At 44.2% G+C, this 20,644-nt stretch overlaps 1 protein-coding gene across 1 annotated transcript; it reads right to left on the bottom strand.

The window, feature by feature from the left end:
* Positions 1-12,152: 12,152 nt before the first annotated feature.
* LOC102459454 (leukocyte cell-derived chemotaxin-2) lies at positions 12,153-19,135 on the bottom strand. The gene is made up of 4 exons (XM_075900732.2): positions 18,979-19,135; positions 16,670-16,766; positions 13,161-13,309; positions 12,153-12,596 (listed from the first exon to the last, which is right to left on the bottom strand). The coding sequence occupies exons 1-4, from the start codon at positions 19,022-19,024 to the stop codon at positions 12,430-12,432; spliced, it is 459 nt and encodes a 152-aa protein (XP_075756847.2). The 5' UTR covers positions 19,025-19,135; the 3' UTR covers positions 12,153-12,429.
* Positions 19,136-20,644: the final 1,509 nt, after the last annotated feature.

Below are 20,644 nucleotides of genomic sequence, written 5' to 3'. Positions count from 1 at the left end.
GCCACTGCCACCATTCTTGAGTGAATTGCTTTGCAAAGTTGTCACACTTTGCAAGCCTTAGATGCTTTAAACAATGACTTTTTATCTATAAAAACAATTTTAAGCAAAAATGAGTAAACAAAAACAATTATAAGAAAGTGTTTAAAATACACAATCTGGAAACTCCATAATAGCCACAGCCATAATTAAAGCCCCTTATTTTGTGTGTGTAGACAAAACAACAAAACTATATACCAAAAGTATAACAATGTTTCATGTTGTGCTAAAACCCCCTCTTCCACAGGAGCTGTTCTGCTTTTTTCCCCAGAAGAATGGCTCTTGCGCAAGAGGAGGTTTTTGCACAAAAAAGAGCAGTGTAGATGGCTCCTTTTAGTGCAAAAACTGGTGCTCATTAATTATGCAAATGAGGCATGGGGATATTCTGTACTTAGCCTCATTTGCATATGCTTTTCCGCAAAAAGGCTCAAAGTTGCCCTTTTAGCAACTTCGTTATGTAGACAACCTTATTCAGGAAAAAGGTGGATTCTGCAGCAGAATGATCTCTGGAGTGCCTATGTGCTACATGGAGTCAGGTTAAGTCATGACTGTATTCCAAAGCTGGACATTGTGAGAACTGGTACAGCTCAGGGCAGTAACAGTAGCCTCAGAATTTCAATTTCAGTGGGAGAGAGGTGTCTGAGGGAGAAACTGGAATGGATTCATGCTACTCTTGTCAGAGTGAGTCCAAATATTATGTTAAACTCCTGCAAAGGTTTTTTCACCATGTGTATTTTGTAGTTGATTAACCAATAAGCAAAAGCTTATCGGTTAATTCCTTTCCCTCCCCCACACCACTAAATTTTTTAGCAGGCTGGTCAGCAGCTGGGCTCAGTCCTGGCTTGTGATGAGTCTGGGACCTACCCCTGCTGCGGCTCTGCATTTAAAGTGTATTATGTGCTGGGCGGGGAGGCCTCCCCACTCAGTTCCAACTTGCACCGAGTCTAGGAGCTCAGACCCCCGTCCCCAGATAGGGGCTGCTGCCACGCTGCTCTGCTGCCTCTTTATCAGGACAGGGCGACAGGCAGCCAGTCTGAATGGGGAGCTGGTTTTTAAATGCGCTCCCCTTGTGGACCAGCTCCTGCCTGGCACCCTGCACTGCTGCCTCTATAAAGAGGCAGCAGTGTAGAGCAGCAGGGGGCTCCTTGAGAGTGAGGCCGGATGCACTGGTTGCCAGCCCCGCCCCTGAGAACTAAAGAATAGTCGACTAACCAATAAGAATTAATGAGGTTACTTGACTATTCAATTATTAGGGATGTTAAATATCAGTTATTTTGGGAGGGGGGGGGGCTATTTGTCCTGCTCTCTGAGTTTGGTGTATACATCTGCATCTAATGAAAACAAGTTTGTGGGGTTTTTAGAATTTCATAGGGCCTAGACATCAAAACATTACACAATTTGAAATATATGTTTTGTCTAGCTTGAGAGAATTTTTTAAAATCTGGAAACAATCCTTGAGTGCATTAAAAAAACGTGTATACGTCTGGTTTCTCCCAGCACCAGTTTTCACAGAGGTACCATCTGTTAGCAGCTGTGGAATATAATTAAGCAAAAGCTCTCTCTCAGTAGCAGGAGTACAGATCAGATAGCACAGCCCAGTCTCTAGTGCTTTTCCCATCCTGTTTTCCAACTTGCCCAGGGTGGATTTTAGATGAGAGGGTGGTTAGTTCAGACCAGGCATCCGCTGCTATTAACACTCCTTCAGTCTACCTGGGTTGGTGTTGCTGCAGCAACATGAGATACCTTAAGCAGAAAAAAAACTAGAGCAAACAAAACCAGAGACTGGGCCTCTCATTCCGGTTGTAATGTATGAAACCACACTTAAGTAAGGGTGGTCATAATTGGGTCATCCCTCCAAACCTTCAAAGTTAGCTACTCAAAAGGACACTTTTAAATACAGCCAGTCCCCGGGTTACGTGGATCCGACTTATGTCGGATCCCTACATACGAACGGGACTTTTCTCGCCGCGGAGGACGCGGGCGGGGGGACCGCCCAGACGCGCCGTGGTCCCGCCGCCCGCGTCCTCTGCGGCGAGAAAAGCTGCTCCGCGTCTCCCTGGTCTGCTGGAGGGCGCCCCCAGCAGAGCAGGGAGACGCGGAGCAAAGCTGCGGAGGACGCGGGCGGTGGGACCGCGGCACGTCTGGGCGGTCCCGCCGCCTGCGTCTCCCTAGTCTTCTGGGGGGGGGGGGGCGCAGCTAGTGTGCCCCCCCCCCCAGAAAACCAGGCTTTTCTCGCCACAGAGGACGCGGGCAGTCCCCCCACCCACGTCCTCCGCGGCGAGAAAAGCCACTCCGCATCTCCCTGGCCTGCTGGGGGGTGCCCCCAGCAGACCAGGGGGACGCGGGCGGCGGAACCGCCAAGACCCACTGCGGTCCCGCCGCCCGCGTCCTCCGCGGCTTTGCTCTGCGTCTCCCTGGTCTGCTGGGGGGGGGGGAGCGCAGCTAGTGCGCACACCCCCAGAAGACCAGGCTTTTCTCATCGACGCCTGGGGTAGAGCAGCTGGGGTGCTGCCGGGTTGGTCCCGCAGCTCTGAGGTGCGGCACTGCGGGGACCTACCCGGCAGCGCCCCAGCTGCTCTGTCCAGATTCAGCTGCTGTTCAAACTGATCAGCAGCTGATTCCAGGAAGTCCGGAGCAGAGCTGCTCTGCCTGGGGCTTCCTGGAATCAGCCGCTGATCAGTTTCAGCAGCGGCTGACTTGGGAACACCTGGGGTAGAGCAGCTGGGGTGCTGCCGGTTTGGTCCCCACAGCGCAGTTCGGCGCTGCAGAGACCTACCCAGCAGCGCCCCAGCTGCTCTGTCCCAGGCATCCAGATTCAGCCGTTGTTGAAACTGATCAACGGCTGATTCCAGGAAGCCCGGGGCAGAGCAGCTCTGCCTCGGGCTTCCTGTAGTCAGCCGCTGGTCAGTTTCAACAGCGGCTGAATCTGGATGCCAGTTCCAACTTACATACAAATTCAACTTAAGAACAAACCTACAGTCCCTATCTTGTACGTAACCCAGGGACTGCCTGTACAATAGCTATTGTCTTACCAAGATATGGTAAATGATACATTCCTCTGGAAACAAGTAAAGCTAGTAACTTTTGGCTATATGTACTCTAATTTTGAAACTTAAGAATAATTTAAAACCGCCTTACCTTTGCAGTTCCTTTGGGATTTCTTTAAATCAGATAGTGTGTTCTAGTAGAGTAGACATTCCAAATACTTAAAGAATCCATGTGCATATATTTTATTATTTTTTGTCAGTTAATAGCGCTTTTAAAATATTATATTTTACATTAACTCTTCATAAATATATCAGGGTGGATTTTGCTCTAAGTATATTTAGCTGATATTCAAGCTTCTGCCAAAAAAGTCTATTAAAGCCTCATAAAAATACCTGAAATAATAATTAACTCACCAATGGGAACCTACCCTAAAAAGTCAGTTTGTATGTGAATATTTTGCAACTGTTTTACCAGAATTCTCTCATAAAATCAGTGTTATAATGTTGTTTCTTTTGCTCTTCTATGTTCTAGAAAATTTTAATCTGTCTGCTCAGTCACACATGAGTAGAGCTTTGAAACTATATCGAGCAGTATTCTTAAATTGAGAAATTGGGATGTTAAGAAATATAACCGTTGCTGAGTCCAGTTGTGAAAGAAAAATGCAAAAAGTGCCTTGCAATATAAACAGACAGAAATAGAACAGGCTTAAAAATTGCACAGTTCTTGAGCAGCTGCAATTGCGACATGTGCTTGAAGCATAGGGGTCACTTATCTGTTGTTGTTTGGAGAGCAGGGCTCAAGCTATATTTCTGTTATTCCATGGCAGTGGCTTTCAGAACCCCACATTTTTTTCTTCTCTGTCACTGTTAGCTTTTCTTTTTCATTTGAATTCTTGTTACTAGGACAATCAAATAGGTTGTGAGTTTTGTAATTATGGGATGAAGAAATATATTGTTTGTTTGTAGTGTTGTCTTTGTTTTCTTTTCAGAGATTAATTGCAATTATCAGCTGTGGGAAATTTAAATATACTTGATCTGCATGAAGCACTGGCAGAATGGCAATGTAGTTACAGAGGTGCTGTGCTAGTCTGTAACTTTTAAAAAGAGTTTTCAAATGAAGTGAGTTTTGCCCACGAAAGTTCATGACCCTGTACATTTTTGTTAATCTGTAAGGTGCCACAAGACTAATTTTTGTTTTTTATGTTGTTACACAAAATGATCTAGTGCAGCTTCATTGGCAATAAAGTGCAAAATATGGTCTGGTCTGTTATCTTGGAGACCACCAAAGAGAGTGGTGTGATAGTGAAATGGTGTAATGACATTTGCTTTTCATAACAGAAATGAGTAAAACAGGAGCAGGTAAGAGGCATATATATGCACACTGTCAGGCACAGTTTTTATTAGTTATCGGGTAGTCACTCTGCAGGTATACATTAGAATATCTCAACAAAGTCTAAGCAGCCAATCTACACATGGGGAATTTTTTGAGATCCTTCTTTATGTACATTAATAATCAGTAGATTGGCAACAATTTACAGCATCTAAGCATCTGGCCAATAAAGTCCCTCTTCACTGCCATTCATAATACTTTACCTTAGCCTCTACTAGATGCAACATAACTTTCGAAGACCTACTCACCCACTTCATTGAAGACCTTTGATTTGGTTTCCTAGTAACATGCTTATACTGTTTGTGAGGTTGTTAAACAAATTACATCTGTTTGTAGACGTTTAAAATTTTTGCAGAGTGTATTGTTTAACTCCATAAGTCAAATGTATTTGGTGTGGCAGACTGATTCTGAGCACTATTTTTCCTCTGAGCTCTATTTCCTAATTTGGTTTAAAAATTAAAAAAAAAACTGATTCTGATAAAAAGGGTGAAGGCTGCTTCTTTCTTTAGGAGTTACTCACTAGGCACCTAATTATTGTTAACAATAGATTCTATAGATGGATGGAATGCACTCAAGGACAGATTACACAGTGTATATTTTTAATTCTGTAAATTAAAAGTGATCAGGTGAATTATTTAAACACAAAAAAGTTAGGGCTTAGTATTTAGCCATATGTGTGAGTGCTAGAACAAGATTTAAGGATTTTTGTTTCCTATATTAGGATTTATCAGATTGATAAAATACAGGGGAAACAACAAAGAGAGAAAAACCTAACAAAAGTAAAAACAAATGAAAGGAAAATCAACTCCAAGATAGGAAGTTATTTAACAGTAGGTTAGATACTGTCTAGACCATCCCAGATAGACATTTATTTGGTCCTGCCATGAGGGCAGGGGACTGGACTCAATGACCTCTCGAGGTCTCTTCCAGTCCTAGTATTCTATGATTTAACCTTCAAGAATTGAAGAGAGAGGACCTAGTTCTGTCCTCCCTCACACCAGGGTAACTGTGAGGGTAACTCTTAAATATCTCCAGAGATGGGGATTCCACAACCTCTCTGGGCAATTTATTCCAGTGTTTGACCACCCTGACAGTTAGGAACTTTTTCCTAATGTCCAACCTAAACTTCCCTTGCAGTTTAAGCCCATTGCTTCTTGTTCTATCTTCAGAGGCCAAGATGAACAAGTTTTCTTCCTCCTCCTTATGACACCCTTTTAGATATCTGAAAACTGCTATCATGTCCCCCCTCAATCTTCTCTTTTCTAAACTAAACAAACCTAATTCCTTCAGCCTTCCCTCATAGGTCATGTTCTCTAGACCTTTAATCATTCTCGTTGCTCTTCTCTGGACCTTCTCCAGTTTCTCCACATTTTTCTTGAAATGTGGTGCCCAAGAACTGGACACAATACTCCAATTGAGGCCTAACCAGTGCAGAGTAGAGTGGAAAGAATGACTTCTCATGTCTTGCTTACAACACACCTGTTAATACATCCCAGAATCATGTTTGCTTTCTTAGCAATAGCATCACACTGCTGACTCATATTCAACTTGTGGTCCACTATAACCTCTAGATCCCTTTCTGCCATACTCCTTCATAGACAGTCACATCCCATTCTGTATGTATGAAACTGATTGATTGTTCCTTCCTAAGTGGAGCACTTTGCATTTGTCTTTATTAAACTTCATCCTATTTACCTCAGACCATTTTTCCAATTTGTCCAGGTCATTTTGAATTATGACCCTATCCTCCAGATTAGTCGCAACCCCTCCCAGCTTGGTATCATCTGCAAACTTAATAAGCATACTTTCTATACCAATATCTAAATCATTGATGAAGATATTGAACAGAGCTGGTCCCAAAACAGACCCCTGTGGAACCCCACTTGTTATGCCTTTCCAGTACCAGGAAAAATGCTCAATGGGACTTTTTCCAGTACCATAGCAATTGCTTTACAAAGACACACAGCACATGGTAAGTTCCTCTAGATAGCTAGCAAAGTTAGTAACTTGGTTGGCTCTGGTTTCTCCCATCCCCAGTTTTCACATGTCTGTGAAGTCTGTAGTTTCAGCTTTGGTTTTCAGATCTATTTAAGAGTAATTTTAAAATGACCTTAACTTTGTAGTTCTCATGGTATTTCAATGAGTTATATGAATAATGCCAAAGAGCTAATAAACTAGATGCATATTAGTGCTTATATGCTGCCAGTTACTATTTTATTAAATTATTGTGTTATATTAACTCTTCAGGAAATGAATACATCAGGATGGATTTTGATGCAAGAATATGTAGCTGATATCGAAGCTTTTGCTAACAAGTCTGTTTGCAAAAAAAAAAAAAAAAAAAACCCACAGCCCTCAAGACTCTGTATGAAATAGTAATCTTAACTTACTAATGGAAACCAAGGAAATGAAAACAATCAACTTGACTAGGAACATGTAGCAGCTCTTTCACCAGAGTTCATGGCCCGAGTTGAAGTTACCACGTTCAGCATCTCTTGTATGTATGTGTTCCAGAGAGGGTGAGTCTGCCTGCCTAGCAAATCAGAGTTGAAAACTACGGAGAGCAATATTCCCGGGCTAGGCAACACTGATTAAGAAAATAAAAATATTTGTTGATATATCAAGTTATAAAATGTAATAATGAGCTTCTTGCCACTTAAAAACAGGTGGAACTAAAAGAACAGCCTGAAAAATTACACAGCTCTTAAGCACCTAGTATGACTTATGTCCACTCAGAGGGAAAGATACCAATAACATGTTACCTAGTAGAGCCACAAGGAGAGCAGATGAGCCACACCTCAAAATTATCCTGGGGTGTTTTATGCAGAACTAGCATGTGTTTCCTACTTTGCTGCTCCTATACTCCCTGCAGGTTGAACCGCTCTAGTCTGGCACCCTCAGGCCCTGATGGGTGCCAAACCAGAGAATTTGTCAAACCATGGGAGGTCAATATTGTCTAGCAGTATTGCCAACACTTCCACTGCTTATTGGGCTCTTAGAACACATTTTGGGGTAAATGAGAGCTAAATAACAGTGCAGAACACTGATAGCCAGGCTGTAAACAAACTTTATGGGATCATGGGAAATTTGACCACACCCATGATAAATGGACAGCCAGATAACTAAAATCAGGCCAGGCCATGGCTGTTACTGGACTAGACAGTGCTGGACTAGAGGTTCAACATGTGTTGCCTTTCCTTGATGTGTGCTCATTATAACTCTACCAGGGGATCACAGAGAATATAACAGGCAAAGTTTAAATGCTGGATGGATTAATATAAATATACACTTCAAAAGCCCCTAGGTAATCTACTGCTTTCAGAAGGAAAATGCCATTATCCCAGTCTGCCAGCTGTTCATGCTTTCCAGAAATGCACTGGCATGTAAATTATGTGGAGCTGCTGGTGGTGGCTGCATGGAACATAAGGTAATTAATTAGCTTTCTCTCTTGCCAGTGTTGTGCTTAAATTATAGGGATCCTCTTTATATAGTAGGTTGAAGCTATTTTCTGTTGTATTCTATGACATCTCTTATCAGCTAATGGTTTTCAAAAAGTAGCTGTAATTATTTTCAGTGTCTGTGGCTTTATTAACTTCTCTGAAAGCCAGTTTCTGTTTTTATTTACATTCTCATTACTAGCATGATCAAATAGATTGTTCTTGTGACCCAATGTAATTTGACTAGAGTGTAGGCTCTAGCATGGGGCTGAGGATGAGCGCTTTGGGATTTAGGAGGGGGCTTCGACTTTGCGGGGGGTCAGGGATGAGGCAGCAGGAATGACTCCCAGCCAGCAGTGCAGCGGGGTTGCTAAGGAAGGATTCCTGCCTCTCTTGGCACTGCAGACCATGCAGCCAGCAGTGTGTTCCCAGCCAATGGGAATGTGGAGCTAGTGCTCGGGGCCAGGGCAGTGCATGAAGCCCTGTGTGCTCTGCCCACCCTCACTCGACCAAGGAGCTGTTGCGACTGCTTCTGAGGCACAGTGCAGTCTGTGATATCAGGACAAGCAGGTAGCTGCCTTAGCACCCCCACTGATCATCTGGTCCCCCTGCAGCAATGAGACCCGTTGCCTGACATTCCACAGCCCAGTAGTGGGTCATGACCCATAGTTTGAAAACCTCCAGTGTAGGGTATTAAGGAAGAGATCAGCTAAGAAAAAGGAAGGAGGCAGAATGTTACTTACCAGCCCTGTGCTCTTGGAGAGCCAGGGAGTGACATTCATGGAAAACTATTCCCCCCCCTTTCCCTAGGCCTCTGCTAGAATCAGACAAAGCAAGGAAAAGGCAGGGGAAGACACACCTAAACTAATTAAGGAAACACCCCAGCCTCATCTGCATTAAAGATAGAACAGAGTTACATCTCATTAGCATACAGAATGGAGACCAGCTCTTGCAAGGCAGGAACCACAGTGAACTATGGGATACTGAAAGCCGAGAAGCACTGCCTGATGGAAAATCTCTACTCCAGATGCTAATGAACCTAGGCCTACTCTCACCCAAATTAGTCATTATCAGACCAATTCTAGTAACGATCCTATTGACATCCAAAATACTGAAACTGCTTAGTTGCATTGTGAGCTCGTTCAAGGAACATCCCCCATAACCAGGGGTGATCAGTCTCTATTGTCTCGCCTCTTTCTCTTTGAAGTATTGTCCTATTTCTATAAAAACTCCTATCTTTGCCCCAAGAAAAACTGTTCTGATACCTAGATTTAAACTGCATCAGTTCCACTGAGATTTCTCCATCTCCTGTCTGATTGTACTGGGGGCTTTGCTCTGCTTGTCTCCTGCCCTCTGGACCCCCGGCTACCATCATCATCTGGGAACCCCAATCAGTTCAAGTTCCACAGAGTGGTGAGGTCTCTCTCTCTCTCTCTCTCTCTCTCTCTCTCCCCCTCTCCCCTTCCCCCCATCCCCCCCACCAACTACCTGTCTCTAAGCCTAGCCTCCTGACTGCCCTATATAAACTGTTACATGGTTAGCTAGACCTAACATTTGTAATCAGTTGCAATTTAGATTTAATATTGTAACTGTTTTGTGTGTTCGGCTTCCTATATGTATAATTAACTTTCATTGTTAAGCTGGTTGCTTCTCTCTTTCTCTTTTGTTCACTCTTCCTTCAGGGGTGGTGTTTTGGCTTCCCCATTCACTCTGCAACAACACTTCTTGTACCCAAGCTAAAGATCCCTGTAGTGCCCAAAATCCTGTGGGGTTTGTTCATCATGTGGTTTACTAGTGAATGATTGTGGTGTGAAAGTGGGGATTAGGAGGTGCTGAACCTGGGGGCATATGAGGATGGTAGCTTAAAAGTGCAGTTTAATTCAGCCCACTGAATGCAAAGGCACATGAGGGTGCAGTGTGGCATTGCTGTTAAACCCAGCCTGCAGAGTCCAGGAACATAGGACTGGGTAATCAGCACTCATACGCTGACCCCTCATCTTAGACGTGCTCTGTTAATGGGTGTGAGTGTCTCTGTGTTGCTAAAGTGGGAAGAACCCCATCCTGAGGAACCTAGTTCCCGTAGGAGAGCTCCAGTGGGAGGGGGAATTGGCAGCAGAGAGAATTCAGCTCCATATGAGAGCACAAATAAGCAGAAGCAGCAAACTGATAGAATTGGTAACCTCCCCCCAGTCCCATAAGAGTAACCCTAATAAATGAGCACATCCCAGAGTATTGGGCAAATCTGGTAACAAATAGGACAAGGCAGAAGAGGAGAAGGGGGATGATGTGCAGAGTGATGGTAAAGTGAGAAAGTGGCGAGGAGTCCTGTGGCACCTTATAGACTAACCGAAGTGTTGGAGCATAAGCTTTCATGGGCAAAGACCCACTTCGTCAGATGCATGGTAAGGTGAGAAGACTGTGGCTATGTCTGTGCTGCAATTGGGAGGTGTAACTGTAGCATGTGTCGACAGATCTCACCGTGATCTAATTAATTTAAAAGGGAACCCAAGTATCAGTAGCAGAGACATTGCTGCAACATGTCTGGAAGCTGCTGGAGTTTTTACTCCGAGTCCTGGGCAGGTGTCTAGCCCATGCAGTTACCAGGCTAGATCAGAACTAGTCTGGGCGTGTGTCCATGTGCCGTAATCACATCTCCTGGTTGCAGTGCTTGACATACGTGGTGAGTCAGGGGTGATGGACGGGGGGTGGCTGCCGCTAACTGTCGCAAGGCAGAGAATTTACAGCAGTTTCTCCTGAAATGTCCAAAGGTCCCTGCTTTGGTTGGTCTTGGTAACTGCTGGAGTTGACGACTGACTGCTCCTTGTGGTTTTCTACCAAGGCCTCATGGTAGGAGAAGAGGAGGCATTGCTGGGCTCCTAATGTGGGGTGGGTGTGTGGGGGCGTGTGTGGTGGGGGAGGTTCTTTCCAGCACTGTTGGTTCTAGGTCCAAGGGATCCTTGGGGGGTGGGGAGATGGCTCTCACTGGACCACACTTTAATACCCCGCCCCCACAGCTGCTTTGGCTCCCATTCCTGTTTTCATTCATCCTCTTTAAAAAGTGCTTCCACAACATCATGCTGCCACGAGTGAGACTAACTCCCCTATGTTATTGGCTATGAGGATTACAGTGTGTAGTGTCCTGAAACTGCCAGCCAGAGCCTGTTGAACACAATGTTGTAGGAGGGCAAGGGATGTGGCGGATGCTCCCAAGTCTTAGAGCTATTGGGTGCTTATCTGAATGGAACTTCAGATCCCTCGTATTTTTCCCTTCTCCCCCAAGCGTCTGCTATCATTGCTAGGCATGGAGAAAAGGCTCTTCAATATGCCCATGCTTGGTTTTGTACAGTGCTTTTTGGATTTAGGAGATGTTCTTTGAAAAGAGTTTTTTTTTCCTAATGAAAAAAACCTATGAACAGCCCTTCCTCCTCGCATCCTTGCTTCTTGAAACACGGAAATCTCCAGAACCTTTTTGTTTTCTTTGTGTATAAGTTGCAAGGTGATCTGTGGCCCAAATGTAACATGTAAACTTGTCAAGTTGATTATTAATGAAAATGGGGCTAGTGAAATTTCACTGACCTGTTCGTGTGGAATTTGAAATCTGGCTAAAGCAGACGTACACCTTGAAACACAAGTTGGTGCACTTAAGGCACCATCGATGGCTCTGCTCTTCCTTTTTAAAAGCCAGCCATTGTTGGACTGCTGAATTGTGAGGTTGGACCTAGTAGAGGAAACACCTTGATAGCTGCTTGCTCCCCACTATCCACCTGTCCCTTTGTACTCGCTTCTTTGGAGGGCAAGACACCAGTCCTGTGCCAGTTCCCAACCACTGCATATTTGGTCATGGTGTTAGGCTGCTATGTGATCTACTTTCTTGTGAGACAACATTCTCAAAAGTCTGTCACTGCAACTCATCCAGTTAGGTGAAGATGCAGTAAAATGCATCCTTTTAAAGCACAGTGAGAAGTACTAGAACACACAGGAGAGAAATTCTGCCTGCCTGGTATGAAATGTAAATGATTCTACTGTCTGTGCTATAAACTTCAGTTACAACAAGATAATAGAAATAATACCTTTGTGTTCCTATGATGGATAAACTGTTCTTTAGGACTCTACCATTCTCTCTGAGTTGCCCTGCTTCTCTTATTACCTGGATTCATTCAGAAATGCAAAAAGAGAGAGCACTTTTCTTCTTTAAGAGTTCACACCAAGCATCCATGCGTGTAATGAAAAAATCCTAATTTATGTATTAGACAAAGATACAATATTAATGCAAGTATTGATATCAAAAGGTTGCAATTGGACTTGTTATTTCTGGAATACTTTATTGCTAAGCATGAGATTATAATGTCATAGACAAATAAGCACCAGCATGCAAAGCTGATATGGCTAGCTACTGGGGCTGACACACATCTTTGTTTTGCTATTTGTGTAAAATGTCTTTTTCCTTTCTCAAAGTGGATATTTTTTAAAAATCTAGCCCATTTGGAATGGAGGGCAAGAGATGTGTTTGTATCCTTATATTTGCTCAGATATTTTTGTTTGGGATTTTGTACATTTCTATTTAATGTACAGTCTTATTTTATAAATTGTGAGTGGGATTTGAGAGGTCACAGTTCTGGACGTGAACATGAGATGTTATACCACGATACACGCTTTGCATGGGCAGCATAACTCCAATTTTTTCTCCCTTGTTGATACGACCACTGTATTTCATTGGCTTGATGTAGAACATCTGGATGCAGAAAGCTTGAGGGTAGAAGAGGGTGGGGGAGAAAGAACACATCAAAGATAATCATCTCTTTCAGATCGTCTCCTAATGTCATCCTACCATTAGTGCAAACAATGCTGACCACACTAGTGCAATCCAGACATCAAGAAACTCCTTCATGAAATTGGGCTTACTTGGTCTTTTGGGGCAAGGTAGGGGGAAGAATTTTTGTATATATACCCAAACTACAGGATATTTCAAGCTCCTTCTTTTAATACTCCCTCTCCCCCCATTTTCCTCTTTGTTTTCTTCACTTTGCCTTCTCATTTCTCTTCCATTGTCTAAGTGGAAGGGAAGAGGAGTGTTTCTTTTGATGGACAACTTGGCCTGTTCTGGTTTTTTAAGAGTTAATGAATTGTAATTGGACCCCTGGCTCTTCTGAGTGAAATGTGGGTCTTGGCAATACAGTTCTGTTTTGCCTAACTTTTATTTAGGTCCGGCTTCTTCCAGAGCTCTCTGATTGGTTAAGAATGGAGGGTGAACTTATTCAATTACCAATACTTAAAGTTTATAAAAAATGTATCTCTGGTAGCTTCCGTTACCTCCTCCACGAAGTTGGAGACCATTATTAATGGCATTATTCTTTTTATAGGGGTTAACCCGTCTCTCGATTGTTCCACTGAAGGGAGCGTACACTGTTGATCCATCACTGCATATTACATCCACCCCGCGGTGCTTTCTTCCACCACTCCTGAAAACATGTAAATGTGGAAGTCATGAGACAGTGCTGATTTACATATTCATTAGCCTTACATCCCAATACTAAATATGCCATTTAGATCATTTAACGCCAGCCAGAGTGATTGCGGAATCTGGCCTGGGACTCTGGGGGCCACTAACAGACAGCCCCTGAACTCCTCCACTCCCTCCTCCCCACCCCCATCACTCCACCTCTCTTCCCCATGGCTCCGCACCCCCGAGCATGCAGCTCTGGGGATCGCTGGAGGGACCTGTGATCATTGATTGGGCCTCCCCTATTTTCCCCACAGTTGCAGGAGCACAATGGAGCGAGTGCACCCACCCAGTGTGCTCTGCTTCCCCCACGGCTCCTGCTGCAGAGAGGCACAACTGCTTCTGTGTGGCACCAGGCCCTCTCCCTTCCAGTGATCTCCAAAGCTACATGCTCAGGGATGGTGTGTCATGGGGGGAGAAGGTGGGCCAGTGAGAAGGGGTGGGGCTTTGAGGCTGGTAACAGCCCCCTACCCAGGCCCACTGGGAGTCTCGGGCCCTATAACACAATCGCTCTGGCCCATGGGTGGAAGAGTTTGAGAGATGTCATGTAAAGCAATACAGGGGCTATTGTGGTTATTGCTCATTTAGTTCAGTTTCTGATGTGTGTCTGTAATGGAGATAGCCAAGGCTGAGGTTTCCATCCAGATGTAATTTCAAATCTCTCTCAGCTCTTGGTCAGAGTTGGTGTAAAAGTTCATTTCATTTTTCAAGAACATTGTAGGGGAAAGATACAATTTTCACTTTTAAGCCTTTTAAGTTTTCTTGAAATATAATAGGGTTGCAAACTAAGGAAATAAAATAGTCCCTCTCCTCCTTCACACCACAACCACCACCACCACCTGGGAACCTGGAATGTTTTCCCTCTGGTGTAAGTAAACGAAGTTTTTCCTGATACAAAGGGGATAGGGAGAGGAGACACCAGCTGAAGGGGAGCATGTGACCCCTCCATGAGATTCCTCTCCTCCTGGGGCCCCCATGCCCTCCCCATCCCATGTTACCGCGGGGGGAGGGCTTGCGGTGGTACGACAGCCAGGGAAGCTGCTGGCTGTTCTGCTGCTTTCCCTACTCTTCCCCTGCCACCTGGGAAAGGAACAGAAGCTCTACCTGCTACTTTTCCAGGCAGCAGCATCTGCTCTCCACACAGCAGCAGCCTTGCTGGAGAACGGGCCTGGGAGTTCACTCCTTTCCCTGCTGAGTGGGGCAGTGGGGAAAGGCCCCAAATGCCATCAGCTCCTCCAGCTGCTGTACTGCTCCCAGCCTCAACTCCTATAGGGCTCTACGCAGTGAGAGGCAGCTCCGTGGAGGGGCTAGGGATGGGACGGTACCTTTCTGGTACATTGTACCAGCTAGAAATGTCTTATTGGCACAGCAAATCAGACTAGCCTACTTGCACTGCTGGTTGGAAATAAAAAATAAAGAATTTCAGAATTCGAGGTGTTTCATTATTCAAACCAAATGGGGAATTTTCTCAGGAGGATATGGGAGGAAAAAGTCTTTTCTATTAAAAATAAATACATATAATAGAATGTTTTGACCAGCTCTACTCTTAATATTTTTCACTGATTTCATGGTGCTGAAAGCTGTCACTTCACTTAGGAGGCACAAAAAACACAGACCCTCCACTGGTGAAAAGCAGCCTAGCTCCGGTGACTTCATTGTAGCTATGCTGACATGCATGGGTCGAGCATCTGACCTATGTGCTGGGAGCCATTTCAGGGTTATTCCTTAACTATTTGTCCTGCCTGTGTCTACAGCTGTGAATAGCCATAGGCTAAATCTACACTGCATGCTTATTCCAGAATAGCTTATTTTGAAATAACATGTCTACACTGCAGGGAAGCCTCAAAATTAGTCTGAGGCAGGCTTCCCTAATGTAGATGAGCTATCTCGATTTAAAACCACAAGGCTGTGTCTAGACTGGCAAGTTTTTCCGCAAAATCATCTGCTTTTGCGGAAAAACTTGCCAGCTGTCTACACTGGCTGCTTGAATTTCCGCAAAAGCACTGATGATTTCATGTAAGATTGTCAGTGCTTTTGCGGAAAAACTATGCTGCTCCCGTTCGGGCAAAAGTCTTTTTCCGAAATACTTTTGCGCCAAAGGGCCAGTGTAGACAGCAGAGATTTCTTTTCCGCAAAAAAAACCCCGATCGCGAAAATGGCAATCGGGGCTTTTTTGCGGAAAAGCGTGTCTAGATTGGCCACGGACGCTTTTCCGCAAAAAGTGATTTTGCGGAAAAGCATCCTGCCAATCTAGACGTGATTTTCCGAAAATGCTTTTAATGGAAAAACGTTTCCATTAAAAGCATTTCTGGAAAATCATGCCAGTGTAGATGTAGCCCAAGAGGCACTGGGAAGAGGAATAACTTAGAATGGTCCTGGTGACGGGATATTTCAAAATAGCAGCAGTGGAGCATCTACACACACTTTATTTCGAAATAGCTATTTTGGAACAGGCAGTATTCCTCGTTGAATGAGGTTTACAGATTTCGGAATAAGCCGTCCATTATTTCAAAATTATTTCAAAGTAATGGGATGGCCGTGTAGACGCTCACATTGTTATTTCAGAATAATGCTAGTTATCTTGAATAAGGGTGCAGTGTAGATGCACCCTCAGAGAGCTGCATGTGAAATCCTCTGGTGCTCTGAGTGCAATTCTTAGTAGGCAAATGTCCTGTCCTCATCACAAACGTTCTTAAAAGTACCGCTAAAACACTTAAGGACTCTTCTTGACAGCCTCAACAATGAGACCGAAGAACTGAATAGGTCTTGGAAACAACTCTCTCCATTCTTAGGCCAGGTCTACACTAGGGGCGAAAGTTGGCTTAATATATGCAACTCTAGGTACATGAATTGTGTAGTTGGAGTCCATGTTCTTTAGGTTGAATTTTTGTGGTGTCCCCATTGTGGGAGGTTGATGCGAGAAACTCTCCTGTAGAATTCCTTTACTCCTTGCGACCTAATGGCATACCAAAGTTGATGGGGGTGCCATCAGCAGTCTATTACTAGACCCACTAAATCAAATCCTGAGAGAGATCTCTCTATAATGTTGATCTCCCAGTAGTGGAGACAAACCCTAAAGTGTGGGATTAATACACATTGGTACAAGGGATTTTAATGTACTTTGGAAGGGTATTGTCATGGTTCTTGTTTAGCTAAATTGCTTAACAGAGGTGTAATTCTTACATTTCAGAAGCCCTCAGTGCTATAAATGTCTAAACTCAGATTTTTTTTTTGTTCTTTGTAAATATTTCATCATTGTAGCAACAACAATGAGCAAAAAACATTCTCTTCTTCATAAAATGTGGTCTCGATATACTACCTTGAAGCTCCATACACTCCCGAGCCAAAGTTGTCACGGCCCCTTACTCTGTTTCCAGAATTCCCGGCACATATCTGTCCCCATGGTCCTGCAGCGACTTGAAAAGAAATGAAATATATGAAAGTGAAGCAAAATTTCTAGTCTAAAATAGCATAGAAATGAGTTATGTAAAATATTGGCATGTAATGCATGCAGTTAATATAGGAGGAAATTCTTATAGGCTACGTCTACACTGGCCCCTTTTCCGGAAGGGGCATGTAAATTTCATGAGTCGTAGTAGGGAAATGCGCGGGGGATTTAAATATCCCCCGCGGCATTTAAATAAAAATGTCCGCCGCTTTTTTCCGGCTTTTAAAAAAGCCGGAAAAGAGCGTCTACACTGGCCCCGATCCTCCGGAAAAAGTGCCCTTTTCCGGAGGATCTTATTCCTACTTTGAATAAGATCCTCCAGAAAAGGGCACTTTTTCCGGAGGATCGGGGCCAGTGTAGACGCTCTTTTCCGGCTTTTTTAAAAGCCGGAAAAAAGCGGCGGACATTTTTATTTAAATGCCGCGGGGGATATTTAAATCCCCCGCGCATTTCCCTACTACGACTCATGAAATTTACATGCCCCTTCCGGAAAAGGGGCCAGTGTAGACGAGCCCATAATGTATCATTTTCCAATCCATGTTCCTTGGGTGCCTCCCACAAACTAACTATTCATGTTTCTTAGCTTTAACATAAGCAGAATGGTGATTCTTTCCCCCTTTTAATTAGAATACATGGTTTAGAAGACAAGATTTTTGAAATTTTTTTTAGACTTAGGAATCACTGATCCTATGAACAAGTTTATCTTACAGAACTCTAATGGAATCCTCATGCTTCGCCTAGATCACAAATTGTTTAGAGCAGGGACTTTCTCTCTCTCTCATGTTTGTACAGCCCCTGGTACAATGGGATCCCATGACTAGGCTAACTAAGTGCTACTGCAATACAAAGAGCTCAGTCATCATCATGTTCCAAAGCTGAACTTTCTGAGAACTGGTGTAGCTCTAAAAGGTAACAGCAACCTCAGAACTTCATCTTCAGTGGGAGATAAGATGACCAGGTGCTTGCTAAACTTGTAAGAGAGTCCAGATATTATGCTGAACACCAGGAAAGGTTTCCTTTTCCTGTGTATTGTTAATTTTTGGAATGGAAGGGCTACTCTACCTGTCTGAATTGAGCATATAAAAGTACATGCAGTATAAACTAAGGAGTTTTTTAGACCAGGATGGGCAATATTTTTTATGGGGAGGGGCGTTCCAAGATTTTGGTAAGTGGTCAAGGGATGCACTTTTCTATGGAGGAGGTGCAGGGTCCTGGGATGGATGTTGGGTGCAGAAGGGAGCTCAGAGTAGGGAACTGTGGGTGAAGGAAAGACTATAGGTTCTGAGAAGGAGTTTGAGTAAAGAAGGGGGTTGTGCATTGGGGTAAGGGATTGGGGTGCAGGTGAGGATTCTGACCTGGGGGGCATAGGAAGGGGTGCTGGTGAGGTGTTGTGACCTGGGGTGGGAGGGGGAGGAGGGTACAGGGGATGTGGGTGGTAACCTGGGCCAGGGAATTGGGGGCAGGTTCCAGGAGAGGATTCTGGTTGGGGTTCGGGGTCTGGGAATGAGTTGGGGTTTGGAGCGGGGCAGAGGCAGGCTCTGGTTAGGAGGTGCTTATCTAAACAGCTTTCAGGCAGGAGTCCCTGCCTGATAGCAGCCCCAGACCATTCAAAGCTGCTGGCTGTTCCATGTGAGAGGATACCAGCAAAATCTCTCCAGCTCCTATTGGCCAGTCTAAACTCTCATTCTCCTGAGTCCACTACGGGTGAGCTGCTCGGGGGGACTCAATGCTTGGAAGTCTTAAGAAGAAAAAACCTGGTGCAGACAAGGCCAGAGATTCTGAGCCAGATTCTGATTTCATTCTGGTTGTAATACTGGAAGTCACACTGTTGTAAGAGAGGACAGAATTAGGTCATGTCTCTCCAATGTAAATAACTTGGTTGTATGTCATTCTAGTTTCCAGACCTGTTAAGAATGTAAAACCACCTGAACTTTGCAATTCTTATAGCATTTCTTTAAACAGGGAGTTATCATAGTCATGCCAAAGAGTTGATAAAATAGATGCACATGCTTTTATCTATTGCCAGTTAGTAGTTCTTTATAACTGGGTCGGTCACATTAACTCTTCAGAAACTAAATGCCTCAGGTTGGATTTTGAGGCAAGAATATTTAGCTAACATTTTCCTTCTTCTAAAAAGTCTGTTAGTAAAAACAAAGTGTGAAATAGTAATCTTTACTTACCAGTGGAAACCAAGGCAACCAAAACGATCAGTCTGAGCGAGAACATGTTACCAGAATTCACACTTTATAATGGTGAAGTTATAGTGTCTCTTTGCTATTTATGTGTAAAGAAAGGCTGAGGCTGTCTGCCTAGCAAATCAGAGGTTAGAACTACGGAAGGCAGTAATCCCAAATTGAGCAACTCTGGTGTTAAGAAAAACACATGACTGTTGGTAGGTCCATTTGTGAAAAGCAAATGTAACCATCAGCCTCTTGCCACACATAAACAGTAAACAGAAAAACAGCCTGAAAAACTTCACAGTTGCGACATGTTCTCCCAGCTATATTAGAGGAGACCAAGAGCTGTACGGAAAAGGGGAGCAGGTTACAAGAATACATTACCTTAGCCCTGTGGATCCACAAGGTGATAGCAGATTATTATATTTCCCTTTCCCAATGCAGTGCTTGAAGGATTGGGATCACCAGTTTCTGGTTGTTTTGAAGAGCAAGCTCAAACTATTTCTCTATTATTCTATGTGGCAGCAATCATCTGTTAGAGATTTTTAAAAGTAGTCCCAAGCTTTTATTTCACAGCCTCTGTCAATTGGTTAGCTTCTCTGCTGAACTCAAATTCTTTGTCTTTTTCATTTACATGTTATGTGAGCAAACAAATAGGTTGATCTTGTGCTTTGTGTCATTATGGGATTAAGCAAGAAATGTGCAGTATTCATTAGTTGTTGCCTCCTTGTCATCTTTCTAGAGATCAATTGTAATTAGTAACTGAGGGGAAACTATATACCCTCGAAGCCATAAAACATTTTTAAAGTAGGAACTAATAATGACACGCAACTGGAAGGATGGCAACTTAGGTTCACTAACTGGCCTAGCTTGGCATCATTGGCGATGAAGCTCAAATATGGTCTGTGATATTTCATTTTAGAGACCACCAAAGAGGGATGGGCAGTAGGGTGTGAGATGGTGTAATGCAAGCACAGACATCTGCTCAGTATGAATAAAAGGCATAGAAGAGAGTCCAAATATTTTATGTTGAACTCCCAGAAAAAGTTTCTTTTTCCTGTGAATTACATTCATTTATTTAAAAAAGGGCTTGTCTGAATTGAGCATGTAAATCAGGCCTGGGCAAAATCTGGCCAGTGAGTTGAATCTGGCCTGCCAAGCTACAAGATCCAGCCCGCAGAGGCAGCAGGGAGCCCCAGGTAGGCTCCCTTGCTTGTCCTGCAGCACTGCACGCTGTACGGAAATGTGGCTGCAGGGCTCCATTTCTGTTTTAAAACTGGAGGGGGAGGGATTTAGGGGCTGCCCCGCCCCCAGCACATTTCCATTGGCTGGTTTCTGGCCAGAAACCAGTCAATGGGAGCTGCTTGTTAGAATAACAGGCAGCTGAGAAGAATCACACCCCCTCTCCTAGGCTCACTGGAAGCACATGGTCAAGCAGGCTGGCTGGCTGGGGCCCATTTTAAGTCTGCAGGTAGGCAGGCTTGTTTGGCAGCTGGCAATTAGTCTCTTGACCACAGCCTGCTTCTGACACCCCAGCCCTTTCCTGCCCCAATTCACCCCTCTTCTCTCACCCCCACCCCAACATACCCAAACCCTCTGATGCCCTCTTACACCCGTACACCCTTCCCGATCCGGCACCCCGATCTCCAGCCCCAGATCACAATCCCCT

The sequence above is a fragment of the Pelodiscus sinensis genome, chromosome 16 (genome assembly GCF_052426305.1).
Source record: "Pelodiscus sinensis isolate ZL-2025 chromosome 16, ASM5242630v1, whole genome shotgun sequence".
Lineage (NCBI taxonomy): Eukaryota > Metazoa > Chordata > Testudines > Trionychidae > Pelodiscus > Pelodiscus sinensis.
The sequence above is the reverse complement of the archived record's forward strand: the minus strand, read 5'-3'. Positions and strand labels throughout refer to the sequence as shown.